Here is a 26,598-nt window from a genome sequence, read left to right on the forward strand (position 1 = left end):
TTTATTAGAAAATACGTGTGAGCGTGAGGCAGTTTATTTAAATAATTCACATTGTTTATTTATTTGTTATTTAAACAAAAAATTCCTCAATTGAAATTAAAAAATTATATTCTCTATTGACATATTATCTTTAAATATGTCAATAGAGAATACATTTGACAGTCTAGAAAATATAAAAGAATGTCTTGAATAATAGAATAGAAACGTTATTCAACAAATGTAGAAGCTATTTGTTTGTCAATCGGGAATCTGTAAGATCGGATGATTTATAACTAGAGGTCAAACGAACAAATGTTTCAATAGATCAGTCATACAGGTCTGTATAAACACGATTATCATTCTGATTTAAATTGCACATATATTTTATAGCACAATAATGCCAGACCGATCTGTATGGTCGACAAGAGGTGAATAAAAATTCAATATTGCAGAATAAAGCAACGCCATGTATTTTACTGCTTATATAATGTATATTCTTAAAGCATTTTCTCCCCAAATTGATATAGATTATCCATAAACTCTCTTCTATAGATATTTCTCCGAAAATGTATTGGTGCCCATTTGCTAACTTGTAACATCAATGTAGTTAAAGAAACTCATTACTATGAATGTAACTTATGTGAATTGCATTTTCTTCAACTTTGCTGTTAAAAAAAATTTCAAGTAGAGTGTATCTTTAATATCATTTTAATTAAAATTTTTTATTCAATTTTATTTATATAATATTTATTGTAATATAATTAATTATATAAATTTTCAATGAAATTAATAATATAAGAAAATGCGCGATATTTAACATATTTTTACTGTCGCTTTATGTCTAATATTGTTACTTATAATCATGAAGGATTCTAAAAAGTAACAAACTCGCAGACAAAAGCATCATGATAAATCTGCATTTCAGAAGACGTCCTTACAAACTTTTATGAGCCATGCAGGATACAGAATATGAGTAAAGGACGTACCCTTTATCTTCCTTTCCTTTAGTCTGTTGTCCCTACCACGGTTTCTCTCTTCGTCCATCCTTCTTTTATACTGTTCTTCTCTCTCCTTGCCTCTGCGCATCGCGCTTTGGCTTTTAGGGCAACCTCCGCCTCCAATAAATTCCCATCACCAGCTTCCAGGTACGCTTTCGTCGAGTAAATCATACCGTAAGTGAATCCGAATTGAATGCAATGAGTAAATATGGCTCTAGTATAATGAAAGGCAACCACGAATGTCTGGCAGAAACCACGACAATCGATTTCCAATCCATTATATGAAAAACTTTCTTTGTTGTCGTCGCCACACTGTATTATAATTGCAATTTAAATTTATTCTTGACATCTTACGTGCAGTGCATTTATATCTTGCTAATGCCATTTTTGAAGAAACTATATTATTTTTCTTTATTGCGCGAAGCAAATGTGGCCGATTTACGCGTGTTTTCGACGTAGTTTCCGCCCGCATGTATGCGTGAATGCGAGTCAAGGAGCAGCCAGTCGGTGGAAATGCATAAATACATGAGTCGCGGGGCAACGAGCGAAAGAGGGAGACAAGCTTGGCCCGCATATGTAGCGAGCGACTCGTACCTCGTAATAACGTGTGGATAGCGGCTCTCTCGTCGTGAAAATATGGTCTTTCAAAAGCCTGTAGTTTCCCCTCGAAAACGGGCATGGTTTCGCTCGCTGTCGAAAAAGAGCGAAAGGGCACATGAGAAATGACAATCTTATTCCACAACTTCCTGTCGCTAACTCCGTCTCGCTCAACGATTCTGTCTATGGTGTAACTTCTCTTTGTTATCGCGCGCTGTACAATGATTTTTTTATCATATACGATATTATTTTTAGAAATTTAATTTATTAGGTATGATAAAATTTTTACAAAATTATAATTTAATTTGTAGAGAGAGAGAGAGAGAGAGAGAGAGAGAGAGAGAAAAGAGTTTTTTGATATTTTGTAAATGTGTGAAAAAGTACGAATCTCTCCCACCGATACTCAATCTTTTATAATGTAAATGGCAGCTTCGCATAGTCGAGGGATTATAACCATTAAATTTTCGTGAACGTGACTCTTAAAATTTTTCCTAATCCCATTGCGATCGACTCGATTAAAAGTCGAAGGAAGCTATGAAGTAACGACTATGAACGAAGCGGCGATTGCGTCGCAGGAAGCGGAGAAACTGAATACAAGGGGATGACTCTGCAGGCACTAGAGAGAGGCGAGATTCGCATTCCCGCATTACTGTCACGCGAGTAATTACGCACCGTCGAAAGCAACGGTGCGGCGGGGTGGAGGTGGATGCAGGGACGAAAGGAGCAGGAGGAGTTAGAAGGGTTGCTGTCGCTGCGCCACTGGCGTCTCCCGGCGTTGCGCGATTCGCAGCCAACGGGAGAAACCAGAGCTAATAAAAGCCCACAATTACCTCCGGTTCGAGCCATTTGTCTTGACGGGCGTCTCATGCCCGATATAATTCACCCTGGCAACAACACATTGTTGCCTAATGAGGTGTAAAACATTCCGAGATATCTGGCTGTCTCGGGCTGCGAGGGCGGTTTCCGTAGAGGCGATTCACGATATCGCGATAGCCCTTTCCCCGCCGCGCTTTTGCGCTTAGTCTGATTCTTCTCCGTTTTAGAGAGTCCTTATGGAATCTCGAAATTTTCCGATCCGCGTATCTGCCTTTCTTTGAAAGTTACTGACATTAAAATTGATCGGCAGAAAATTTTTTAATAAATCTTAGATCGCACTGTAAAGAATCTGGGAATCGACGGCAATTCTAGTAATAATTTGTAATATTTCTTTTATATTGGATATATTTCTTAATATTGGATATATCAGACATACATGTGTTTTATTTGTCACACAAGTTTGATACAATCGAAATTAATTTCATAAAAGCCTATCACGCATATTTCAACTTTTTCATTTTCAAAATTATATATCTGATTATTTATTTCAAATTGTTGTAAAAGTATTAAACATTTAAATATTTTATTGTCTCTTTAACTCTCGAGAATTGATGTTTATTTAAACTTTTGATAATTTTACTATAAAATAAATTTGGCGTTTTTTTTTATAATATCAAAACAATTCTTTATCTTTCATTTAATTTTTAATATATTTAACTAAAGAAACATCTTATGAATTGAAACATCCTGTAAAGTTGAGTTCTATGAATGTGAGTTTCGTCGAATAGATAAATTGTAGACAATCTCGATTGCCAAGTCCCTCAAATTAATTTTTACCATTCGGTTTCGTAAGTTACATTGAAATCCACCGATTCGAAGCGTGCTCTGCGTTCATATTCCTTTTCATCCCGAAAAGTTTACAGAATTCAGCACAAATCATACAGTTTGCCGGACAATGTTTGCTCGTTGCGCTGCGTATCCTTCCAAGGTTTTTCGCCGGCACGGTATGGGAGGAACGTGCCCCGTCAATTCGATTTAGCCGAGGGATGTACTACGTGCCCTTTTCACTCATTCTCACCCCATCCCTCGGCCATTCCCGCTCTTTTTTTCTCTTTGTCTTTATTTCGCCGGAGCGGCAGTGATTTGCTGCGATAAAGCCGCATCGACAGGCGACGCACGTGTATCGTGTGTCGAAGGACACGCTCTTTCTTTCCCAACACGGGCTCTCTCTCGGCGCCCTCCGCACGGTAAGACCGATCGGAGGAGAGTTTATGATATATTTGTAATCATGTTACCCGATACACGGAGTACGTGCCTCTCCATTACAACTACCTCTTGTAACGAACGACAGTAAGACTCCTATACTTTGCAACTTTTAATGATAGTATCGATGTCGTTACATTGTCATTGTGCAGTTTTTTTTTACTTTTGTGTAAAATCTGTGCAATGACGATGTAATGATACCGTTACTATTATTAAGAGTTACAAAAAGTAGGAGGTTAAATTTGTCCTCATCGTGTATACACCTAAACTCCGACAACGCCTCGTTAGAAAGCGAAATTAGCAGTTTTTACATGTTCCTGCAAATTATTATGTATGCGCCAGCAGCGACAAATTTCTATGCAAAAAAGAACTGTATAACATTTATATTAATTTCTACAGTGTCATTAACTACTATGTATATTTATAATTTTTAATATATTGTAATTATTATTAATTATAATTAAATGAAAAGAATCCTACTTTCCGGTCAAAGTCGATCTTAGTGCTTAAACATTTTTATGTGAATTTATATTTAATTCTGTAAACTATGTGTCGAAATCTTTTCCGGCCGTGAAACGCAATCATGAATAAAACCAAAGTAGTATCACACATTAAATTTGAAGCAAATCAATAATTTTGCTAATAAGCATTTTTAAGAGACTATTAACAATCTGATGTTAATGAGAATCTTAAATCTGCGAATAATAATTTATTGCGAATAATATTGCCTCAGTCAGGATTCGATTTTTCGTATAAAAAGTAATTATTATTAATTAATTCTTTCTTATATTACAAGCTTGCAACATACATCTTAATTAAAAATAGGAAAATTTTTACATTGCTTTCTTAAAAAGTATAACAAAATTAAATATTAACTTTTGTATTCATCTCAATTTTTTGATGTTTTATTTTAAAATTATCAAATATGATATGTCACGACAATGCTTGTAATTCATTTTATTTATCACGCAATACAAGAAACACTCGTGGGGAGAACGATGTTCGAATTCATTGGCGTACACTGTTATACATACATATAATGTCACGAAGCAAATCGCGGGAGAGTCCTCGAGTTTTAAGGGCCGTCATCAGTGCGAGGCTCGAGAAATTGCATCGTAATCCAAGAACGGCGCGAGGCGGACTGCTTTTCGGGGAGGCAATTCCAGTTACCCGTAACAATCTGGCGGCGGCGTCGGTGGAGGCATATTATTATGGTCATAGTCCCGGACAGTTTATTCCAGGTTCGTTTCCAGATTTACTGCCGTCCTCGTTGAATAAGAACTCGTGATTCGCCGGTCTTAAAATCGAGCTGCCTTGAGTCGCACGAGATATATTGCGCGAAATTTCCATTAATATTTTACAGAATTTATAATAAAAATACTAGTTATAACACATATCGTGACAATATAAAACGGTAATATAATATTGCATTTAAACCTTACAGTAATCAATTACATATCTTCTCGCTTTTTCCCTTTCTCTCTCTCTCTCTCTCTCTCTCTCTCTCTCTCTCCATATAGCAAATTGCAAATAAAAATAGCAAATTAGAATATTTTTTTACTGTACATTCGTTTTCATATCTTATCAATTTTTTCATATAAATCTCAAAATTATGTAATTAGCATTTTATAAGCATCTCCTCTCTACCTTTTTATTCGCTGCAATTAATTGAATTGTTAAAAAACACAGTATCTAAATATTTCCTTCTTATCTATTAATTTTTATACATACTCGCTTATATGTAATTATTAAATTATTGCGGAATAAAAGGAACTATAGTTACTGCAGTCCTATAATTATTAATTACGAGAAAAAAAGTACTCTTGAATATTTTTTATCGGACGTAAAAAAGATAATGTTTTACAATAAGTTACTATATATATATATATATATATGTTAAATTCATCAATGTAGATCTCCAAACTAACTCGAATAACCTTGTCCTACGTATAAGAAGCACGTATACACATACTGGTACTTGTCACTATGACATTATCGATCCGATAGCACGGTCGGACGTCGGTTGGTCCGAACACAGTCGCTTCTTACCAGCCCTCTCGCTCCCTTTATCCCTTTCCCCATCATATACCCTCTCTTTGCCGCCCCCTTTGCAACCCTTTAAGGTCGCCTTTCTAGCGGATATCAGCATTAAACCCCTGGGAGACGTGATGTCCTTTTCAATTTCTCTGCCGCTTGTGGGATGAGGATAGCCGAGAATACGAAGCTTCAAACGACTCCGAACTTCGCAAACTCCATCATACTTCTGCGTTTTCGCATATGATGAAGGATGACGCGTTTTTTATGTCAGCTACGAGATGCAAAAATTATCTGGGTTGGTACTTGATTTGAAAATTATACGAATTACGTACATGTCAACTGACTAGACATACATTGCACATATCGAGTTAGCTAAAACCTTGTAAGGAGGCAAAAGTCGAAAAGATGAAATTTTAGAAACGGAGAGGCGTAAGAGAACATCATTCTCGTAACGACGCAGTCGCCGGCTTTCGTAACTGCGAAAATTTGCGGCCTCCCACCGCCAACGGGCTCGCTATAAATCAGTTGAAATTTGTTATGCGCGGCACGCAGATGGTTTTGTTATATGAAAATATGTGCCGCGCGGGGATGGTGTGTAAGTATCCCTCGGTAAAACACGTCCCTTATATCCCGCGCGTACCCTCAGCCCCGGTTGCCTCGCCCCGCTTCTTACACCCCCCAGACAGGCCCGAGGCGTCATGCTGTTCTGCGCTCTCTTTAATTACACCCCGAAACCGGGACGCGTGACGTATTGCCGTGTGGCGAAAGGGACAAAAAAGCGCGACCTCGACTTCAAGCTAGAATCGCTGATCTGCACCTCGGTCGTTAATCAACGCCTCGATCGGCGATACTTAATGTTTCCAGAATATATTTTATGTATATAAATAAGAATTTTATGTGTGTAAATAAGAATTATCAAGAAATTTCAACCGTGCAGTCTTATATTTCCTTAGTTTTTATATAGTTTATATATCTACAACTGACTTACAATAAATTTTCCAAAATAAATTTGTAACAATTGCGTCTCTCATAAAACAATTTTAAACCTCATTGTTTACAGATAAAACATTTTAAAAGCAATCTTAAATATTTTACCAAAAGTTTTACTTACTGAGACTTGAATATAAGTTTTTTCTTGGAAAGTTGTGTTCGAAATTTGTTGATTTGCTGAAATTTTAGAAAGAACATGAAGGATTTATTGGAAGAAAGTAAAGTCCAACGATGGAGGGGCCACTTAAAGCGTTGGCCCGGTCAGTGCTAAATATTTGATCAGAATTCGACTGGAATTGGTTTAAGACGTCAGTCAGTAAGCGAGGGTATGCTCATGGGACGAACGAAGAAAAAATAGGAAGGAAGGAGAAGAAAGTGACGAATGGACGGACAGTTAGTAGTTATACGACGGAGTATTCCCTCGAGCTGAACGGCAAAATGATGTCCAACCAAACAGCTCAGCTGTCTCGGTCACAGCATTCTTCTCTTACTATATCAACGATCTGAATTCACTTTAAAATCTTCTCTGTCTCTCTCACTTATTCTCGCTCCCTCTTTTTCTCGCCGAGCTATAGAAAGCGAATAATAACGGCATCTCGAAGCAGTCCAGATATAAAGCCAATTCCGATGCTGTTAGTTTCAGACGAGATTTATAGAGATGACGCAACTTAAGAGGGACACTACTCACGTCGATAACAAAAAGTACGTTAATTGTAAAACATGTATCTAAACTCATCATTTTATTTAACATGTCGCAAGGATAAAGTAGGGCAGCGATAGTTAAAATATTGACTTTTAAATAAACTTGAATAGTTCTTGTTAACACAATATTTCAACATCTTGAGTGCAATTTAGCCGCGATATATATAAGCCATGTAACTTTCTTCGTTATAACAATAAAGTCTGTACCTATTGCCGTTTTCATGCGCGAGTCGTTAGCGGCAGCAAACGAGGGAGGCACAAAGGTCGAATCGCAAAATTCATGCGAATCCACGTGGTGCCAAGTGGGGTGCATTAGCCAAGTTCCCCATTATCCACGCGTGAGAGACCCCTAAATTATCCGGCGCTCGCCTAGCGCCGATCTCGCCCACCCTCGCACGTTAGTGAGAAAAAGACGTATGACTGCCTTTTCTCGGGAATACTCCCCGACAGGCTTCGGGGTGAAGTTACTAACGCGTGATTTTCTCAATTGCAAAAGAACTTCGTTACATATCAATATATTTACGAGAAGTATGTTCAGATTGTCGTCATTTTCGTCAAGTCTTGTTTATTGCCTGTAAATTTTCTTTCACAATTTACTTTTTCGATTACGTCATTAATCTGGTAGATTGATATTGAGAGATGTTACAATACTTTCTGACTAAAGTACATACTATCAATATCTTAGGAGTGTAGCTAATCTGATTCATTATATCTTCAATATAACAGCTAAAGGATTGTCGTCGGTAGTTTGCCTAATTTGGATTTAAAAAGAATATCATGATGAAAGATATTGAGTAGAAAGTTAAAAAATGGAGAAGAAAAAGAAGCGGATTGAGAAGAATGAGAGAGAGAGAGAGAGAGAAGAAATAAGAGAGGGAGAGGGAGGGGAGAGAGAGAGAGAGAAGAAAGAGATTTGTATGTATCTATACATGTGATGGAATAAGTATGATCGAGAAGGGTGATAGAATAAGACAACGGCAGAAGACAGCGAGACATTGAGAAGAAAGGGGAGAGTTAGAGGAAGAAAGCGAGAGAGAGAAAGAGAAGATGAGAGACAGAATCCGAAGAACCGCCAGGAAGATAGAGAACACAAGTTTGGGCTATCTCTCCGAGCACAGTTCCAAGGAGCTTCCTTTAGACTTTAGTGACGTGACGTCGCCTAATACCCTAATCCTTGCAATGGAGGCACCATCGTCCGCCTCGCGTCGTCATGTTCTGTTTAACCATCTTCTTATGACTGTGTGTGCACCACGGTTATAAATTATTAATTAATTAAAGAGTACACACACACACACACACACACACACACACACACACACACACATTTTTTTTAATTACTTGCATCTACCTTAAAAAATCTAATAAATCTTCCTCGACGTATTGAACAGTATAAATTACTGAGAGATTCAGCTATACTTAAAGATATTAGAAACTGTCTACTACATGTGTGACTTAATTACAATCAGTATAAATTAACGTATTGAAACACCCACATTACATTTACTGTTAAAATTTTCTTTTATAAGCCTTTTATTTAACTTGTATAAATAAAATTAAATTTTTGTAGGTATATCGAAAAAATATACGTTGATGGTGTAATTTTATCCTTAATATAACTTTTTACATCGTGACATAATAAAGTTTTGGATTAAAACATGATGACGTAATCAGAATTTCTCATAGCGCAAACAGGAGAACGTTATATTATATAATATGCAAAGATTAAAGAATATTTGATACCTCGAGATATATTAAAGATGTTTATAATAACGTCTGATAGAGATTTCGACGGTATCGACGATGCTGTTTGCAAGAATTTAAGCCACATCTACCGAGCTGCTCACCCATACTAAGAAACCGTAAGGGATAACATATAATTAGTGTAAACCAGGGCATCAATCTCTAACTCAAAAGGCTTCTGGCTTTTTCTTGTGTTTTCGCGTTCCCTTCTTTCTCCCTTGCTCGGCTCGTCCTTACTCAGTTTCACTATCGAAGGCCAGTTTCAAGAGAGCATTGGTCCGCAAAGAAAAGTGATAATGTCTTAAGCCGTCGGTGCGATTTAACTTCTGATTTTGGACGAGGGCACTCCCGCCGTCCTCCTACCGCGGTCCATAGCAAGAGTTCGTCGCTCTAAACTCCCGGCTACACTCCCGGTGGTCTGAGGAGGGTTTAAGGTTTAAGGGAAGCTCTCTCATTCCTTGGGATCCTAGGGAGCTCCGCTAAGCGCTGACGTTGATCCTGCCTTCTTCTGCCTCCGTTACCTCCAGGAGCTCAGGTTTATCTAATTCCAGTTGTAGGTTCCTCCTATCTGTAAACCTTACGAGCGTACCAAAGGGCGAACGTTGTGCAGTTAAAGGCCTAAAGTCTTATAAGTCATCAGAAAGATTGGTAATTTACTAGTTTGAAATATAATTCGTAATTGTTAAGATATATTGCGAACATTTTTTTTGGATATCGAATTTATGCTGAATTTAATTACAACAAGTTAAGCAATATTAATAATGTTTATTATTAGTTATATAATTTACAACTTGAGAATTTTTGCAACTGTCGAACAAGTTGCATAAATGTTTTATTTTCGATGAATTTTGTGAAAGACTTAATGCACGTGCGTTAATAATTGTTTATATATTTAAAATTATGTACACTGTATTTCATCACAACATCGAATTCGTAATGACTTTCGAAGTATGTTTCAAGTTTCATTTCACACTTATCGCTTATCAGAAATTCTATACAGAGAAAAATACGAATCTGCTATAAGCAAAGTTATTTCTATTTAAACCGGCAAAAAATTTACTTTTTCTTTGAAAATTCAGCTACGTAAAGAACTCGCGAGTTGTGAAGTGAGCAGATCCGCGAGGTCGGGACCATTGTCGCTTGTACTCCTAAGATGGCAAAGAGAACCAGGTAACACGTACATACCGCGGCGCGTCAGCCCGAAGGACGGTGGGGGGTAGTAATATATATATGTCTATATATACGTATATATGTATGTAGACGCGAGTGGATATAAGCGGGAGAGGTGTACGAAGCACGTACCTCAACACACTGGGAAAGAGAGAGAATCCTCTAGGTGTGCACCCAGAAACCGCGTATCCCCTTCTACGATAACCGAGGCGGAGGTTGAGGTGAGCGAGGGGGATGTGCAGAAGGGCTGGGAATCGTGCTCCAGCCGAGCTCAAGGGGGTGGACAGTGCGCAGAACCCGCCCCCACCTTTCGCGACGAAGCAGAAGCCGTCGACTGCCCGCGCAAGTCTTCATCCCCTCTGCCGACGACGGAAGATCGCCACCCCCGAACGAACTTAAACATAGCACAGTAGCTCGCGAGCACCCCGTCTGAAAGGGCTCATCGCGTACACGAGCCGAACTTGTGTTAAGTATATATATATGTATGTATACAATATATATATACATATATATATATATAGTTATATATCTATATTGGCGGTTTGTCGAGCGCGCGTGTCCTCATTGTGTGCGTGCGCGCGTGCGTGTCACGCAGTGCTTGTCTAAATATCTCGAGTCCGCCGCAAGAACGAAGCAAGATAGAGTGCCCCGCTAGAAAAAGATAAATATCACGAAAAGAGCCGAGCGATCGTTCATCAGGACAAAGAAAAAGAGAAAGAGAAAGAGAGAAATACGGATGCCTCTCAGCTGCATAGACTGATTCTTCGAACTCGTGACTACGCAGATGTCAGGTGAACTCTCTTGAAAGACAGTCCCTTAGACTTTGAACGCGCTGTTAAGTAGATGACGAAGGGAGAAAGAAAAGTGACCTGTGGCAGGCGCTGAGGATCCTTCCCTAACGAAAGAGCCTAGATCCTGAGCGAGATGGATTACCTTTCTTGTTAGATTGCGCCGGCTTCGAAATCGACGATTTTGCACTCGTGTACTGAACGCACCCTTGCGTCTCTTGTGTCCGCATGGCAGAGCAGACTTGCTGATCCTCTGGAATTTTTGTGTTCCAGGGTGGAACTGACCAGCGTGCCGGGCGGACAGAATGCGATGGCTCATCTCAAAAAGCGGAAACTGGAAGCAGAGTCGGTCGCGCAGAATCCTAAACAAACGCAGCAGCCGTCGCAACAGTCGCAGCAGCAATTGTTGATCGGCAAGAAGGGCTTGCAGACGAGCACGTCGCAAGAGATGGAGATGACTGACGCCGCGACGAAGCGGAGGAGGAAAAGCGTTCGTGACGATGACATACGAAAGACGATCGATGTTATTGATCCTAACAAAAATATACCGTTGCCCCAGAAGAAGCGCGCATTTACAACGGGTAACTCGGGTAGTCCTGCCAGGAAATCGAGTAAGCACAGCGAAGAACCCGAAGACGATGAAACTCTCATAAGAGAAACGGAAGCCGCCTTGAAAAGTCTATCAGGTAGCTGGCCGGGACCGAGAGGATCTCTATATCAAAGAGGCAATTCAGACGAGGATAGATACGAGTCTAACTTTGAAAATCTTTTTGAGGAAAAAAAAGAAAATCCTAAATTGTCGCCCTCATCAATATCAACGTCTTCGACTACGAGTAATGACACTGGTTGTTCGTTGAAGGATGTAATAACTCTTCGCGGACAACAGGATCGATCGGGTAAGTTGCAACAGCAGAATAAGCAGCAGGATTCGAAACAACAGCATCCAACTAAAATTAAGAAAGATTTGGACAATTTACTGAAGATAGAAAATGAATGCGCGAACATTCAGTCTCAAGTCAACAACGTTAATCAAAACGAACCGCCGAAAATTAGACCAATTTCTGTTCGCTCATTGTCAAGCAAAGAGAGGAACGAGAGGAACATGGTGGGAGCACATATTGACCCTCAGGGAAGGCAATCGGACAAATATTCCAGATACGATCCACCGGACTTCAACGAATTAGTCGATGATTCGTCCAACGAACTAGAAATTGACATGTCGGATCCGGCCACTGACAAGGATGAGGGCGATCGAGATAGATCGAATGACCGAGAACGGGATCGGACGTGCAAAAATGGCCAATCACCCCAAAACATTAGCAGACAGCAGCAACACCAACAGCTTTACACGAATTATCAAAGACAATATAACGATACCAACATGAAAGTCTCATCTACGGGAACTTCATCGACACCAGCGAACTCTCCGTTTTCAGCAACATCTGCTTTTAGGCCGCCTAATACGGACCACTCAAAAGCATCCTGTCGTAGCTCTTCGGCGGTCCCAGTAGCATCTTCAGCGATTCCACCAATCGGTCCGTATCCAGCTGCCGCCACATTCGTGGGATATCCGACGCCCGGACCGACGATGCCAACACCGCAGCCTGTATCCGGTATCTCGCCCACAGCAGATGACAAGCACTCATCTACAGTGTCACTCTTACAACTGAAATCCTCGAAGGAGGAAAGTCATCATGTGACAACCCACGACGTAGCTACCAATTCTGTATCTCCCAACAAGAGTCCTGCCAGCGGTCCACCTTCCGTCACGAGTCCCGATTCTTCGAAACAATATACAATCCTTCAACCTGCGGGAGTGGGCTCCAGAGCAGCCAGTGCAATTCAGGATATCGCGAGGGAAGGAGTGGTGAGTGTTGCCGCTGTTAGCAGCTGCACCACCGCGAACAACGGCAGTGCGAGTAATGTCAACACCGCGAATGCGAACGGCAATGGGGTGGTCGGTAATAAAACTACCAACGGGAACAACGGCGCTAATGACAGCAACAGTACTACGAATCCTGCCGGGAATCCTAATGCAAACAGCATCACCAGCATAACCATTACAACCGTGTCGACGACCACTACTACTTCTAGTCCGACAGTCGCTGTTGATGTACCTTCGACGAACGGCCAGCAGGACAATGTCATGAAAATGCCAGAGAGACCCGGCACCTTTGATAGTACCAGACCGGGAATGTCTATGTCTCCGTCCAGTCTCGGCAGAGGTGAGAATTTCTTGTCTGTCGCGTTATGAAACAATGTGTTCCTAAATATATTCCTAAATTGATATTAATGAACCTACTACTGTTTCGGTCAATTATCATGATGGAATTACTTGTAGGCATTCTTTCGAATTACAAATTCGAAAAATAAAAGTTTGATTAAGAAATAAAAATAAATATGTAAAGGAGAGAAAATGTTATAGAAACTAATATTGTTAGTGATGCTAAAATTATTTTTTCAGTCAGATAAAATGACATTATCCCCTGAAAAATATTGATATTTAAATTGATATTAATATCGTCTATTATAACTACTCAATTAGAAATAGAATTTAAATCGATAAAAATAAATCAAATAAGAGAAAAATTTCTATCTTCGGTCAAGCGATGCATGATAACGTTCATATACAAATTTGTGCAAGTGAATTTTTCAGTTTTATACATAGTTACTCAATTTTCGGCTTTCTAAATACTATATTATTTCTTCGAAACGGAAGATATTTGATTATCTCGTGGTTGATTCTAATGTGGACAATTTTTACTAAATTATACATGGAAGATGTCGCTACGACGATATATTTTTCCTTGCATACCACTATTTTATATATGTTGATGTGCGTCAGTAGTCTTATAAAGAAAATATATACATTACGTATATAGGGGGAAGCAAATATAAATAACATAGCTTCAAGATTAAGATGTACCGCACTTTAAAAAGATATCAAAAGATTAATGGTGTTTTGAAATTTACGCGGAATACAAATGTGCGCATAAAAATTGGAACTCTTTAAATTATAGATGGAGATAGTAATCGTAAGTCGTGGTAGGGTTACCGCTCGTGCGTTATACGTATTACGAGAGGGGACAAAAGGCATTTTCGACTCTCTTGGTTACGCTGTTCTTCTCCCTTTCTCTCTTTATCTCTGTCTTTCTCTCTCGCTTTCTCTGTCTTGCTCTTTACAAAGTTAGGGGAGTTAGGGCAGCACGGAAAATCAATAATTACGAAGCGAGGGGTGATGACTCAAATGCTGAAATCAAGGTCTCTTCGAGCAAAATTATTCTCTGTGTCCTATGATACAGCCATTCCATACATGCTCTCATCGTTACTCTCTTATTCGTTTTTTTTTTATTATCTAAAATGTTCTGGATTTAAGGAAATATATTTTAAATTAACAGAAAGAGAGAGAGAGAGAGAGAGAGAGAGAGAGAGAGAGAGAGAAAATGTACTAGATTACTTTCGAAAGTAATAGTGCTTTAATCATACTTAAATGCCTTTAAGTTAATAAATGATCGATAAAATTGATTTGATTCGGTGGGTAGACGTGATAAATGTAATAGAGAGAAGGATGATGAGTCGTGCGATCTTTCTTCCGAGAAAACTCAAAGAGTCAAACCTCGCGCGTCATACTGTACATTCGCCATAGTGTGACAGGTGGAGGCTCGAGTGCATTCCAGGGTCTTAGGGCAGCGAAGACACGACGTGTCTAGTCGGGGAAATTTGGGGTTGATACCACGTCATACGTATAAGCCGCAGCTGTCAGCGGCTGGAAACGTGACTAGCATCCCAGCCGCTCCAAGCCACCTTATTACCACCCTGTGCCTGGCTGCCTGTCCTCATTATCCCCTTAACGTTTTCTCCGGCCGGTGGCTGCGAAGATGATCGCTTTCAAGAATTCAATCTCTCGCGTTTGATTTCACGTCTTTCATGCAACGAACGCATGAAGAATTAATTGGATAAATAACTGTGATAATTTTCAAAAATAAAAAATCTTTAAAATCTCAACTGTTTATGTAGGCTTATACACATATCGAGTATATGTATTGAGAAACTAAAATAGTTTGTTCGTTGCAAAATCTCAAATAAAATTACGCGACGTGATAAATGGGCTCGATTAAGCGCGCACTTATCAGCGTGACGGCGATACAGCCGTACAGAGTCGGTCAAGTTAAGGTTCTAATCGAAAATCTATCTTCCTTCTCTCTTTTTTGCTTTGCATTTTCCTCTTTCTCTCTCGCTCAGAGTTGCTCTTGATCTCTTCGATTTAGCGTGACGATCGCGTGCGCTGTTTTTTTTATTCGCCACACGCTCACATGCAGGCGCGTGTAAGGGCGTGTTGACACGCCATAAAACCGCTATCGGGAAATCCGTCGGCCGCAAAAACTACCCTTTCCGCGTCGAGAAAGACCGGCCGCGCGCGCACGACGAGGTCGAGTCGGCTAATAAAAAAATAAACTGCCCTGTAACTCAATTTTACGCTGCCTTTGCGACCGCACGCATAAAAAGGACCTTTACTCGCGCGCGAGGGCTCTACCCTCCCTTTAAGGGTGCCGCGCGCCTCCGTGTGTAAATACCTACTTTGTGATTGTTCCTCATGCTGTTCTCTTTTTTTAGAACCTCCGATCTTTTCCTTATCCAACGTATCCGGCATGCGATTTAACGCGGGAAAGTGCCGGAGGACTATATTACACGCATCAGGTATCCCGGGTATCCCGTACGATCGTGCAATTTTATATCGAGTCTCTCTCCCTCTCTCCCCCCCCCTTCTCTCTCCTTCTCTCTCTTTCTCTCTCCTTCTTTCTCTCTCTCCCCTCCTCCTCTCTACTGGAGATTTCTATTTAAAACCACTTACAATCTTATGCAATTAAATTTACATATACTGCAGGACTATTGTCGCTAATGCTCACACCGCACGCTGTGAAATGAGCATTTATTTTTGCCGTTAATTGAAGTTTATTTCAAAACATATTGCGCTATTCTGTCAAGAACTTGTTGTTATGCTTATCACAAGATAATGTTGTAAAAGCAAGAGACAACGTCGTATAGTCGCATGCACCAATAGGTATCTTGCATTCGCAAGGACACCTCACAACCACGATTGTCAGATCACGAATACTGTACGGCTGGGGCCCAAAGGTCCGTGCGCTGGAGATTTCATATTTCGACTGGAGACCGGCCGATTATTTCATTAAAAAAAAAAAAAAAAAAGAAAAAGGCGCAGAGTTTAATTCGTGTTTTGCGACCACTGTTATAGACTTTCTTTTCGTTATTAATATTTGACCAACATAAAGTATCAACACAATCACAGAGACCTTATTATTATTACAAGATTTATACATACAGTATGAACACAATTACAAACTTTTTTATTATTCATAAAATAAGATAAACTGCGAACATAATCACAGACTTTCTTCTTATTTTCCACGTAATTTAAATATGCAATTAATAAATACCCCACGCGAGCGAAAAACTGGAGATTTTCCCGTCTGCTGGAAACTGGAGATTGGTCCCGAAAACTGGAGTCTCCAGTCGAAATCTAAAGATCTGGCAACCGTGCTCACAACATGCGATACATCTATTTTTTTCGTTCTTTGAAAATATGAAGTTGTACCATGCAATTAACTACATAAATAACAGTGATAAGATGTATTCTTAAATATTAATGCATCGAATATTATTCAAGTTGTTCGTATACCGTGTTCACAGTAAAGTATTATAAATTTCAATCGTATTAATTACATCTTTTCGCATCTCTCTTTATCTAGCAAAATAGTAATTGATCACCGACGAAGCTAAAGTATACTGAAAATACGAAAATTTCAAGCAAACGTACAAGTAAATCCAATTTATAATCTAGAGTATGAAACGTAGGCATTATTTATTATCAACGTGCACTTCCGTTCTGGGGCTCGCGTGAATATTCATCCATTACACGTGAATACTCAATTGCGCTGATTAACGACTTTTGACGGCGAATTAATAATTAGCGACTATAGCGGGCGCTCAATTCTCCCCGATTATCTTGACGACGGCGATGATTTTTCGCGACGCCGAACGAAAGTCTCGGCGCGTGTCGCGCAAGCTGGACGAATAAAACAATCCCGGTGTTTATATACACGTCTACCCCTTCCGCGGACCCTCATGTGAAATGGCTACAAAATAACACAATTACAACGCGACCACGGACTCACCCTCGGTGACCGGCGTCCTCGTTCTCACCCCTTGTGATCCCGCTTTTTTCTCTCTTCCCACCGATTCTCGTTGCTCCATTACGGCACCGTTGTAGGGAAAGAGAAGAAGAGGATAAGATCTAAGGGGAAACAAAGAGAGAGGAGATGATGAGAAAGAACGAGAGAAGATAGGAGAAAGGTAGGAACGAAGGCAGGTCTGACCGACTCGTTACAAGTCTATTCAGACATCCGGAAAGAACAGCGCGTGTCGGTATTCATTTTGTTGACCGGAACCATTATCTGCCCCTTCGCTCGTTTTTTTCTCTTTCGTTCTCCCTCTCTCTCTCTCGTTTTCTCTCGCTTTTTCCTTTCAATCCCGAGTTTAGCCACCGACGTAGTCGGTTTAAAACCTTACGACTAATTTATTAATCCTACAAGGGCAACCGCTCGCCCTCGGTTATCCGGTAAATCTTTTTTTACCCGGCACTAATTAAAAATCAGGAAGCTTCAGCGATCCTTCCTAGAAGTAAAAATAACATCGATTTCCTCTATTGCGAATTTAGATTCGTGACGCGTTAAGTTGATGCCCCTTTCGCGTTTTTCACTACTGTAGATCCATTTTTACTCGAAAGATACAATCGAACATTCTTCGACTTTAATCTCTGAGAAACTCTGATTTCGAAACAAAATTAATCCACGAAGCTTCTTTTCAAGAAATTACGCGGGGCTTCGAACAATTCCGACGGCATGTGCCGTTCAACTTCGGAACTCGGGGAGCATCGTGGTCTGCAAATAAAGCATACCGCTAATGACGTCACGTATCGTAATCCAATTTATGGGAAGGGGGGTGGATGTGCCGCTCGTCTTAAGAAAAAGGCGAACACCTAAGTAGGGATCGACTTTTCTTTCTCCATCCATCCTTCCCGTCGATTCTCGCTCTCCTGAAACGCGAAATGACGACCTGATGAAGTTTCTCGGCGTCACGGCACTCGATTGGCCAGCTCCGACGTAGTTGGCTAAGGGATCAGGCCCGAGCGGAGGATTAGTACACGACAAAGTTTATAAAAGTGCGCTCACTTCAGGAGAACCCCCGTCAACTAAAGCTGGCCTTCTCTTAAGAGGTTCCTTCCAAGTCCCTTTTCAAATCCTCCAACACGCGTGATAAACCTATCTATGTTCTGTCGCGATCACAATATATCTGTAATGACGTCTGGCATACAAATGATCTCGCATAAAATGGCATTCTTTCGACTTTATGAATCGATAGAAAAATTTAAATTAAAATCTAAAGATCTATATTTATAATCATAAACTGTTATGGATATTTATTTCTTTTTGCAATTTTATTGCACTGTGTAATTATTATTATTACTTTATATGATTATTATTAGTTTACGGTCTGACGTAACATAGTTATAAAAAAATTAAAAATGCTTGGTGTAAAATGTCTTATGAAAGCTTTATGAAAATAATGAGTCCAATGATTAGGAACAAATTGTTATTAAATGGATGTCTCTTATGGAAGCTATAGCATGTGAATGGAACATAGTAGTACCTGATATAACTTTCAGCCACTGAAAGATGATTACACTGTCTAACGATTAGATAGAAACCTTTAGTTACATTTATCGTTCACGATTGAAATAAAGAGAACCTTGCCGATGGGTCTCATATTAACCGATTGGTACTTCTCAGGTACCTGCAGTGCACTAGAAACCTGTAATTGTTTGGTCACGCGAGGCCGCCTCGAGAATATGAACGCAATCATACGTGACGTGCACTATACCCACTATTAAGTTAGAACTAGCGCACGACAGATGGTACAATTGGTCGTTTGGGCATGCCCGTCTGGCATCGGTCATACTTTCGTGTCGCAAGAAAGGACTTAAAAAACTCTCGAAAAAATTTAGAAATTTCTGACGCGTATTATCAGCTAATGCAGATCTCTAATGGTAAGGATTGTGTGTCTTTAAATAAACCCTGACGAAAAGCATCGTATCGTGCATGTCTTTCTCTCTGCGACAACTCACTCACAAATGGAGATATTTGCAATTCGCGAGCAAAAATCCACAAACTATTATCGAGACTGAGATTTTCTTCTTACTCGGTCGAATAATACTGACGAATAGCAAATGATACGGAAAATAATAGATAGATAGGAGGAACGAAATATCACGTGACGAAACTTTTTCCCCGATCGCTGCAAGTTTCGTTCTGTCGCACGGAATGAGGTATCTATCTGTTCTTTGTTTCGCGGACAGTTGTAGGCCGGCCACATACCCCGTGCTAATCCCGAAGGCTTAGTCACGGGACAGAGAAATCCCAGAGGCTATTCACAAATGCGTAACTCGTGCGACGAGATCCAGGCTGACCACACGCAAGGCCATTTCCACCCTTCTGGACCGTCCTTTCAACTTTCACTTGGGGCCTCTCGCCACAGGATTGGGGAAACTCATCCTGAAAAATGCTACTAAATAGCATGCACACCCGACAAAACCGTACAAAAATTTTTTGGAATCTCTTTCCAAAATATATCTCTAAAGGTTGTTGCAAACAAAGAGATTAAGAGCATAATATTTATTATAAGTTGTTATTACGAAACGTGAAAAATCATATACAAGCAACATTTTTGTATTTTGAATATACAATATATTTAAAATGTATATTTATCTTTAAACATTTATTTACTTTGTAATTAATAATAGTAAAAAAATAAAACATAACTAAATGCTATACAAATGCAAGTTTTCAGAATTCAGGCACGTTAATCCTGAATTTCTTCATATTATCAAATTATATGTCAAATTTTGACGCATTGATTTGAACATATGAAATAATTATTTTAAAAATTATTGCGCAAGATATAGAGTAAACTCGAATAAGATGGCCATACGGAGAAGATGGTCATAAGCTTTTAGAATGACTACAAAAATGCTCTATTTAGCAATTATTGAAAAAATTACAGCCTATGGCTATCTTTTCTGTACGGCCATAATATCCTAGTTTACCTTAATGAAAACGATATATTATATCAATATTATTTCTGCTTATTACATTTATAAAATAATTACATATAATTTACTTTAATTCAAGTAATTTTAATCGAAAGAGGGGGACGAAATTTTTACAAATAAGATTTTAATATAAAATAGACGTGTCTCGCCATACTTGCTCGCAGTCTTTCGCCTTGGCTGTTCAACGTTCTCTATGAAGGATAACGTGATATATTGGCAAACGGGGAGTAAGCTATATTCTGGTTCGATGTGCAGAATGAAACTACGCGACGATGTCGGACACGTCGGCTGTCAGCCATTCAATAGTTAATTTCCATTCAACTGCTCACGTCGCTAGCGGTACCGTGCAAGCATACCGAAACACCATATTATTTTTCATGTACTTTCCAATGTTCTCCCATTTCTTATCACGTATTTTCATGCTTATGATACAATAGTTAATCAATATCTCTTTAGATATACAGCTATATTAATTATAAATTACTTTATTTATAAAACAATATTATTATTATTTATCAAACAATGTTTATCAAACAATATTGTTTTTTCCATATAGTATTCTTGATATTTAGAAGACATTTCATAAATACAGTGCTGGTGTAAAGTTTCTTATCTAAAACGAAAGACTCTGTAAAGCCTTTACATTACGATACTGTCGCCGCTTAAAATATTCGACGTATACGCCCAACGGAAAAAGCAGATTGCGTACGTCAATTGGTCGCAAGTGCAAGATTATGAAACCAAATGCAATAACAAAGCATTAATGCGTATTAAGCTGACGCCGTATTCCGGTCGACACGTTCCTACCGCGAAACAACACTCGTCGACAGTGTAAATATCCAATTTATTCAGAATTACTGTCCGTTTGTGTCGGGATCATCAATTTCGATGCAGAAATAACGCATTGCAGAGACAGAGTAATGCCGAGCGCTCGGTGTTATCGTATAATATATGGTTAATATCAAAATGCAACATTTCCTCTATCACATTCTCAGTTTCTTAACATTTGACTTAAAATTCATTACACCTCCATTTGCATCAATTAGCAATTATATGTAGTGCTCAATTTCCATTCTCTATTTCCTATGTAGATCTACATATTCCTATGGAATGTTGTTTGGAAATGTTATTGCATCCCCTCAAAGAAAGTGATACAAGTAAAAAATATAAAATTGTTTAGAAAAGAAGAAAGAAAATTGTATTTTAAAATTAATTATATTTGTGTAGCAATATTAAACATAAGTTAACATTATACTATACTCATTTTGATTTACTTTTACTATTTTCAATTTTTTTTTATTGGAATTCAACTTGTATTACTTTTCCTGATTGAAAGCCGAAATATTTAGAACACAGTTCGTACATAATACGAAATTCAAAAAATTTCGACTCGCATCGCTTTTTTATGGGGATATTTTGATTATAATAAGTTGATAAATAAATTGTGTGACTTTGATTTATTTTAAAGAGACAATATCTGAGTAATACACTTTGCGTACTTACGTATTAAAAATTTAATTAGCTTAAGCCTAGATTGGAGTAAGCCTTATATAGAGCTACCGTATAAGCTTAATCGCTATGCACGGCTAAAAACTAGTGTACATCGTATCTCATGAATATCTGAAATGGCATTTAATAGACTAACATCGGGCTCTGCGTGGCGATTTGATTTGTTGCAGAGGGCAACAAGTGCCCGACCCCAGGCTGCACGGGGCAGGGTCACGTGACCGGACTCTACTCTCACCACCGCAGGTAAGCAATTATCGGTAATTAACCTGTGCTCCGCACTCAGCCATGGCCGATTACACACCTACGCGGTTTTACGTGGAGAATCGAGCGAGGTGTTATATAGAAACAGATATCAATATATTGCCAATTCGCGATCAGCACAGTGAATTCTATGTACTGCTGAAATAATAAATATGCACACGTTGCGAACACACACACACAAAAAAACAGAAATAAAGACTGAAAGAAATTTTTCTCAATTTTAATATGTGCTTCGCATATCTCTTAAGAGAAAAATTAAATATATTTAAAAGCTTAAATCCTATTAATCTTAAACGTTGTTAAACAGTTTCTCTGCTTACAGCCTTTCTGGATGTCCACAGAAGGATAAATTAACTCCAGAGAGTAAGTACTCTTCTATTAAACTAATTACTTCTTATTGTAGCTAGATAGTGCATCTTCTTTTTGCGAGAGTGTCTTTTTCTTAACGAAGCAAGGAAGTGAAGAATGAATCATTGTTGTGGGTTATTTAAATTTCAAAGAAATTTCGTAATTAGTCAACCTTATCAATGTAAATAAATGTAATTTAAATTTATTTAAAAATTTTTAATTGTGATCATTCCAATAAATATCTAACATACATCTTCCAAATATCATACGTATTTTTTAAATAATGTTTGTTTTTGGGATACAACTGGAATGTTCTATCTCTAATTTGGTTCGCTTTTTCTCCAAAACCATTCTCGATCAGCCTCGTCATCCACAAAAGGCCATTGTTCCATTTCCATGCTTCCTCGCCTCATTAAACGCAACAAAAATTGTATCTTCGATACACGAAGTCAAATTAGAAAGAGAAAATAGTTATTTTTCAGCGATGAGCGCGGTGCACGCGTCGCGTATATGCGTGCTGTGTGTGTGCGTGTGCGTGTGCGTGTATATCTGTCTGTTGTATATTCTTTGCGCTTTTCCTTTGCGGGGTAGAGAGCTTTATTTATTGCGTTCCTTTTCATTTTATTATTCTCCGTTCTGTTCGTAGTTCATTATATATAGTAGAGAATTATATCACCACACTCTCGAACTTGGTTGATACTGGTCGTGCCTATGAACCCTCTGGAGAACTCGAGACACGGGCGGCGCGATGGGCCCGGCGTATGCGCACACGTCGGACACTTTACACACGGAGGACACTTGTGCGATTGAGTATAATTACGCAAAGAATTATACGGATCATCCAGCTTTTCATCGATGTGCGAGTTTCCGTAACAACAGAGATTCCATTCCCCCCTCTCTCTCTCTCTCTCTCTCTCTCTCTCTCTCTCTCTTAAATGACAAATCGAGCCGTCGCGCATAGAGCGCAACGTTCAGTCGACTACGCGTAATGCAAATATGTGCATACAATCACATAATTTTTATTTCTATTTGTGACAAGCTTGTCCCCTCGACACCTTCGTCGAGAATGCAGGATCTCCCAAGCATCTCGAGCCTGAGCGTTTGTGTTTGTTCGCTCGATCGCACGCGTACGACGAACAACCCTCGTTTTCATCGACGTAGCACACTACCTCACACAGATTGCAAGTGTTGTGTTATAATTTTCTATCGATTAATTAATTGTCTTTACTTGTGTTTCTCTCTACCCGCTCCGTATACTTAATTGTATTGTTAATTTGCGTTCCACACATGGTGTGACGCCGTATACTCCATCTTTTCTTCATTTTCCGACTACTTTACTTTATTTTTTCGTTTCCTCCATTTTATAAACGTATACCAAACGTGCGGAATTCTCTTTCTTTCTTTCTCTTCTATTCGGGTCCGTTTCGTAATTCGAAAATGACACACTTGTCGCGTTCAGGACTGTCTCTCCCTTTCTCGTATCTTCTCGGTGCCCAACGCGGATAATTATACTCAATGCATAAAGGCAGCTCGCCTTAACGATATCTTATCACATCTGCCGCGTGCGTGTGCGCCGCGTCTCTCTTTCTCTCTAATTGTGTGTACGCGCGTATGTACGAACGTGCCAAGAACGTGTGTCTGTAACCACGCCACGTGTCTCTGGGTTCTCGCAGTTCTGGCGATGCATGAGACCATATTGAAATGCCCGACGCCTGGTTGCAACGGTCGTGGTCATGTCAGCTCCAATCGGAACACACATAGGAGCCTGTCCGGATGTCCCATTGCCGCGGCCAATAAGCAGGCCGCACGCGAAGCACGACAAAAGGTTCAAGGTAAGGAGGTATGCAGGACTCTTCACCGTGCGTGTCCGCAATACCTCGGACACGAGAATCTCATTGCTGCGTCCACGCGACGAGATTAACGCTTAAATGCTACGAATAAGATGAGGCTTATAATTTTGTGCCCAAAACGTGTATCTTGCGTTTCTTTCGCAATTTATTGCGTTTGCGCGTGTCTTGATTGCATGCTTTTACTGCGATAAAATTGCAATGATAAACCTGCTCCGAATTTTTCATACGATTTTATATATTTGCGTTTACTGGTAGAAATGTAGAGAATTATGAATTGCATATTGATTACAAAATATCGTTGATAGTTGAAATAATTTTATAATTGTTTTCACTCCCATCACTCTCAGAAAGGATTTCTAATACTGAGAAAAAAAATTGTTGACGTACTTAATCTTAGCTCAACTATATACAGTATAAAATTATAACTATATCAAGATTTAAATCAACGATTTTTATTCTTAATACTCCCTCGAATAAAATAAGATCGACATCTTATCTTGAGACAAATATAACAAATATAAATTCGGGTTTATATATTGTTACGTTTAGAAGTCTATCCAATGTTATATACGTGATGCTATAGCATTATGGCAGCGATCCGAAATTTCGAGTTCCGGCCGAGCCCAGTTTTTTGTTGCCGAAAAATATAAGATTCTAACATTCTGCAAACTTCTTTCCGCAAGAATAGAATAAGACATTTCCTTTAGATCGGTATTTAATATTAAATGAAGAATATTGTGTCTAACCTAAATTCTTCTATTAAGAAAATTAATAGGATAGAGAGCATCAAGGATATCTTTATTCTAGATTTTAGAATTTTTTATTTAAGAATAAAATATTCTTCTCGGAGGAATAAATATGATTGGCATTATATCGATCTTATTTTATTCTAGATCGAGGAGTAATAACATTGAATATAGAAATATTTTCTGTAGGTGTTGAGTTAGATTTATATTTGAATTTTTACGTAGATTCTAATTCGACTCAAAGACACTCTTCAATGATCCAGTTAGACGCGCGCGCGCACAGCACACACACACACACACACACACACACACACACAAAATAATTTCAAAAATTTTATATATAATCTCTATATAATATATATAAAATGGACTATACCATTTTACAGATATCATATATGTATACATAAAAAATTGATAATTTTTGGGCAATATTCAAAGATTATAGAAATAGAATATTATGCACCACATATATTATCGAGAACAAAAATTTATTAAGCTTTTATCTTCTTAAACTGGGCCATTGTAAATATGTTACCAACCGATAATCACATACATGCTGTTTAAAACTACCTGGTACTAACGATAGTTATAGTACTTCTTATAATAATTAATAAACAAGAGTAAAATAAAAATTTACAAACATTTTTCATTACGATATTTTTTATTTTATACAATTCTTTAGTTCACGCACTTCGTTACGTCTTTATGCAAAATTTACTAAATACGCAATCTCCTGTGATAGTGCCGGGAATACCACCGGAATACATCAGCACGAATCTGTTACCCCCTTCAATGGACACGAAGAGCTATTCGCAGTACGGTTCCGCAACGCAAGACACGAAACCCGTACTAAACAGTTTGACCTACGATTACTATTCAACGAAGAACGCTGGAATTAATGTGAAACCTCCGAAAACGCCGGAGGACAACAGCACGTCGCGTCCCGCGAAGGTGCCCAAGACGGAGAATATGACTCTTAGCAGCAGTTGCTGCAACACATTATCTATGAGGAATCAAAATACGGGTGAATTGTTGGTCCCCAAGACGGAGGATGCTGCGTCTTGCAGAGTGAATTCGCCTCCACCACCACCGCCTCCTGCAGTACGACAAACATATGATTCTTACATGAGCCAAGATTCAAATTCCTCATCCATGTCATCTATGGACGCGATGGGTTCGAGACCATCCATAGGAGCGACAATCCATCATCCTAGTCAGCATCCGACACATCATGTACTGCCAATGCAGCCCGTCGCCTATCCGATGACGATGGTGGAAGATACCAGGATGAGCCATCAAATGTCCCAAAGGTCTCCTTACGAACCTAGCGCCATGATGGCCGCAGCAGCGGCCGCGGACCACCACAGAAGAGCTTTATCATCATAGATCAGCCGAACACGCGAGAGCGTACATGCATCCTGGTACCAGCAACATCGCACGACCAGTAGTGACGTATTCTAACGACATAGCTGGTAGAGGCTACGAGAATGCGGTAGTCAGTGCAGCCAATCATCGACCCTATGATCCCGGTACTACTGCGACATACGAGAGATACGATACGCAGTCTTGCGCATCTATTCCGTCTCAGCAACAGCAGCAGCAGCAGCAGCAGCAGCA

At 39.2% G+C, this 26,598-nt stretch overlaps 1 protein-coding gene across 1 annotated transcript in view; it reads left to right on the forward strand.

Moving 5' to 3' along the window:
- The window catches only part of LOC108731721 (uncharacterized), a 324,356-nt gene that overhangs the window by 282,344 nt on the left and 15,414 nt on the right, over positions 1-26,598 (forward strand). Inside the window, 6 exon segments of the mRNA XM_018462205.1 lie at positions 11,354-13,305; positions 21,947-22,019; positions 22,360-22,400; positions 24,059-24,217; positions 25,724-26,336; positions 26,338-26,523. Coding sequence (XP_018317707.1) covers positions 11,354-13,305; positions 21,947-22,019; positions 22,360-22,400; positions 24,059-24,217; positions 25,724-26,336; positions 26,338-26,523 — 3,024 coding nt within the window.

Source organism: Mycetomoellerius zeteki, unplaced genomic scaffold (genome assembly GCF_001594055.1).
Source record: "Mycetomoellerius zeteki isolate Tzet28-1 unplaced genomic scaffold, Tzet1.0 scaffold135, whole genome shotgun sequence".
Taxonomy (NCBI): Eukaryota; Metazoa; Arthropoda; class Insecta; order Hymenoptera; family Formicidae; genus Mycetomoellerius; species Mycetomoellerius zeteki.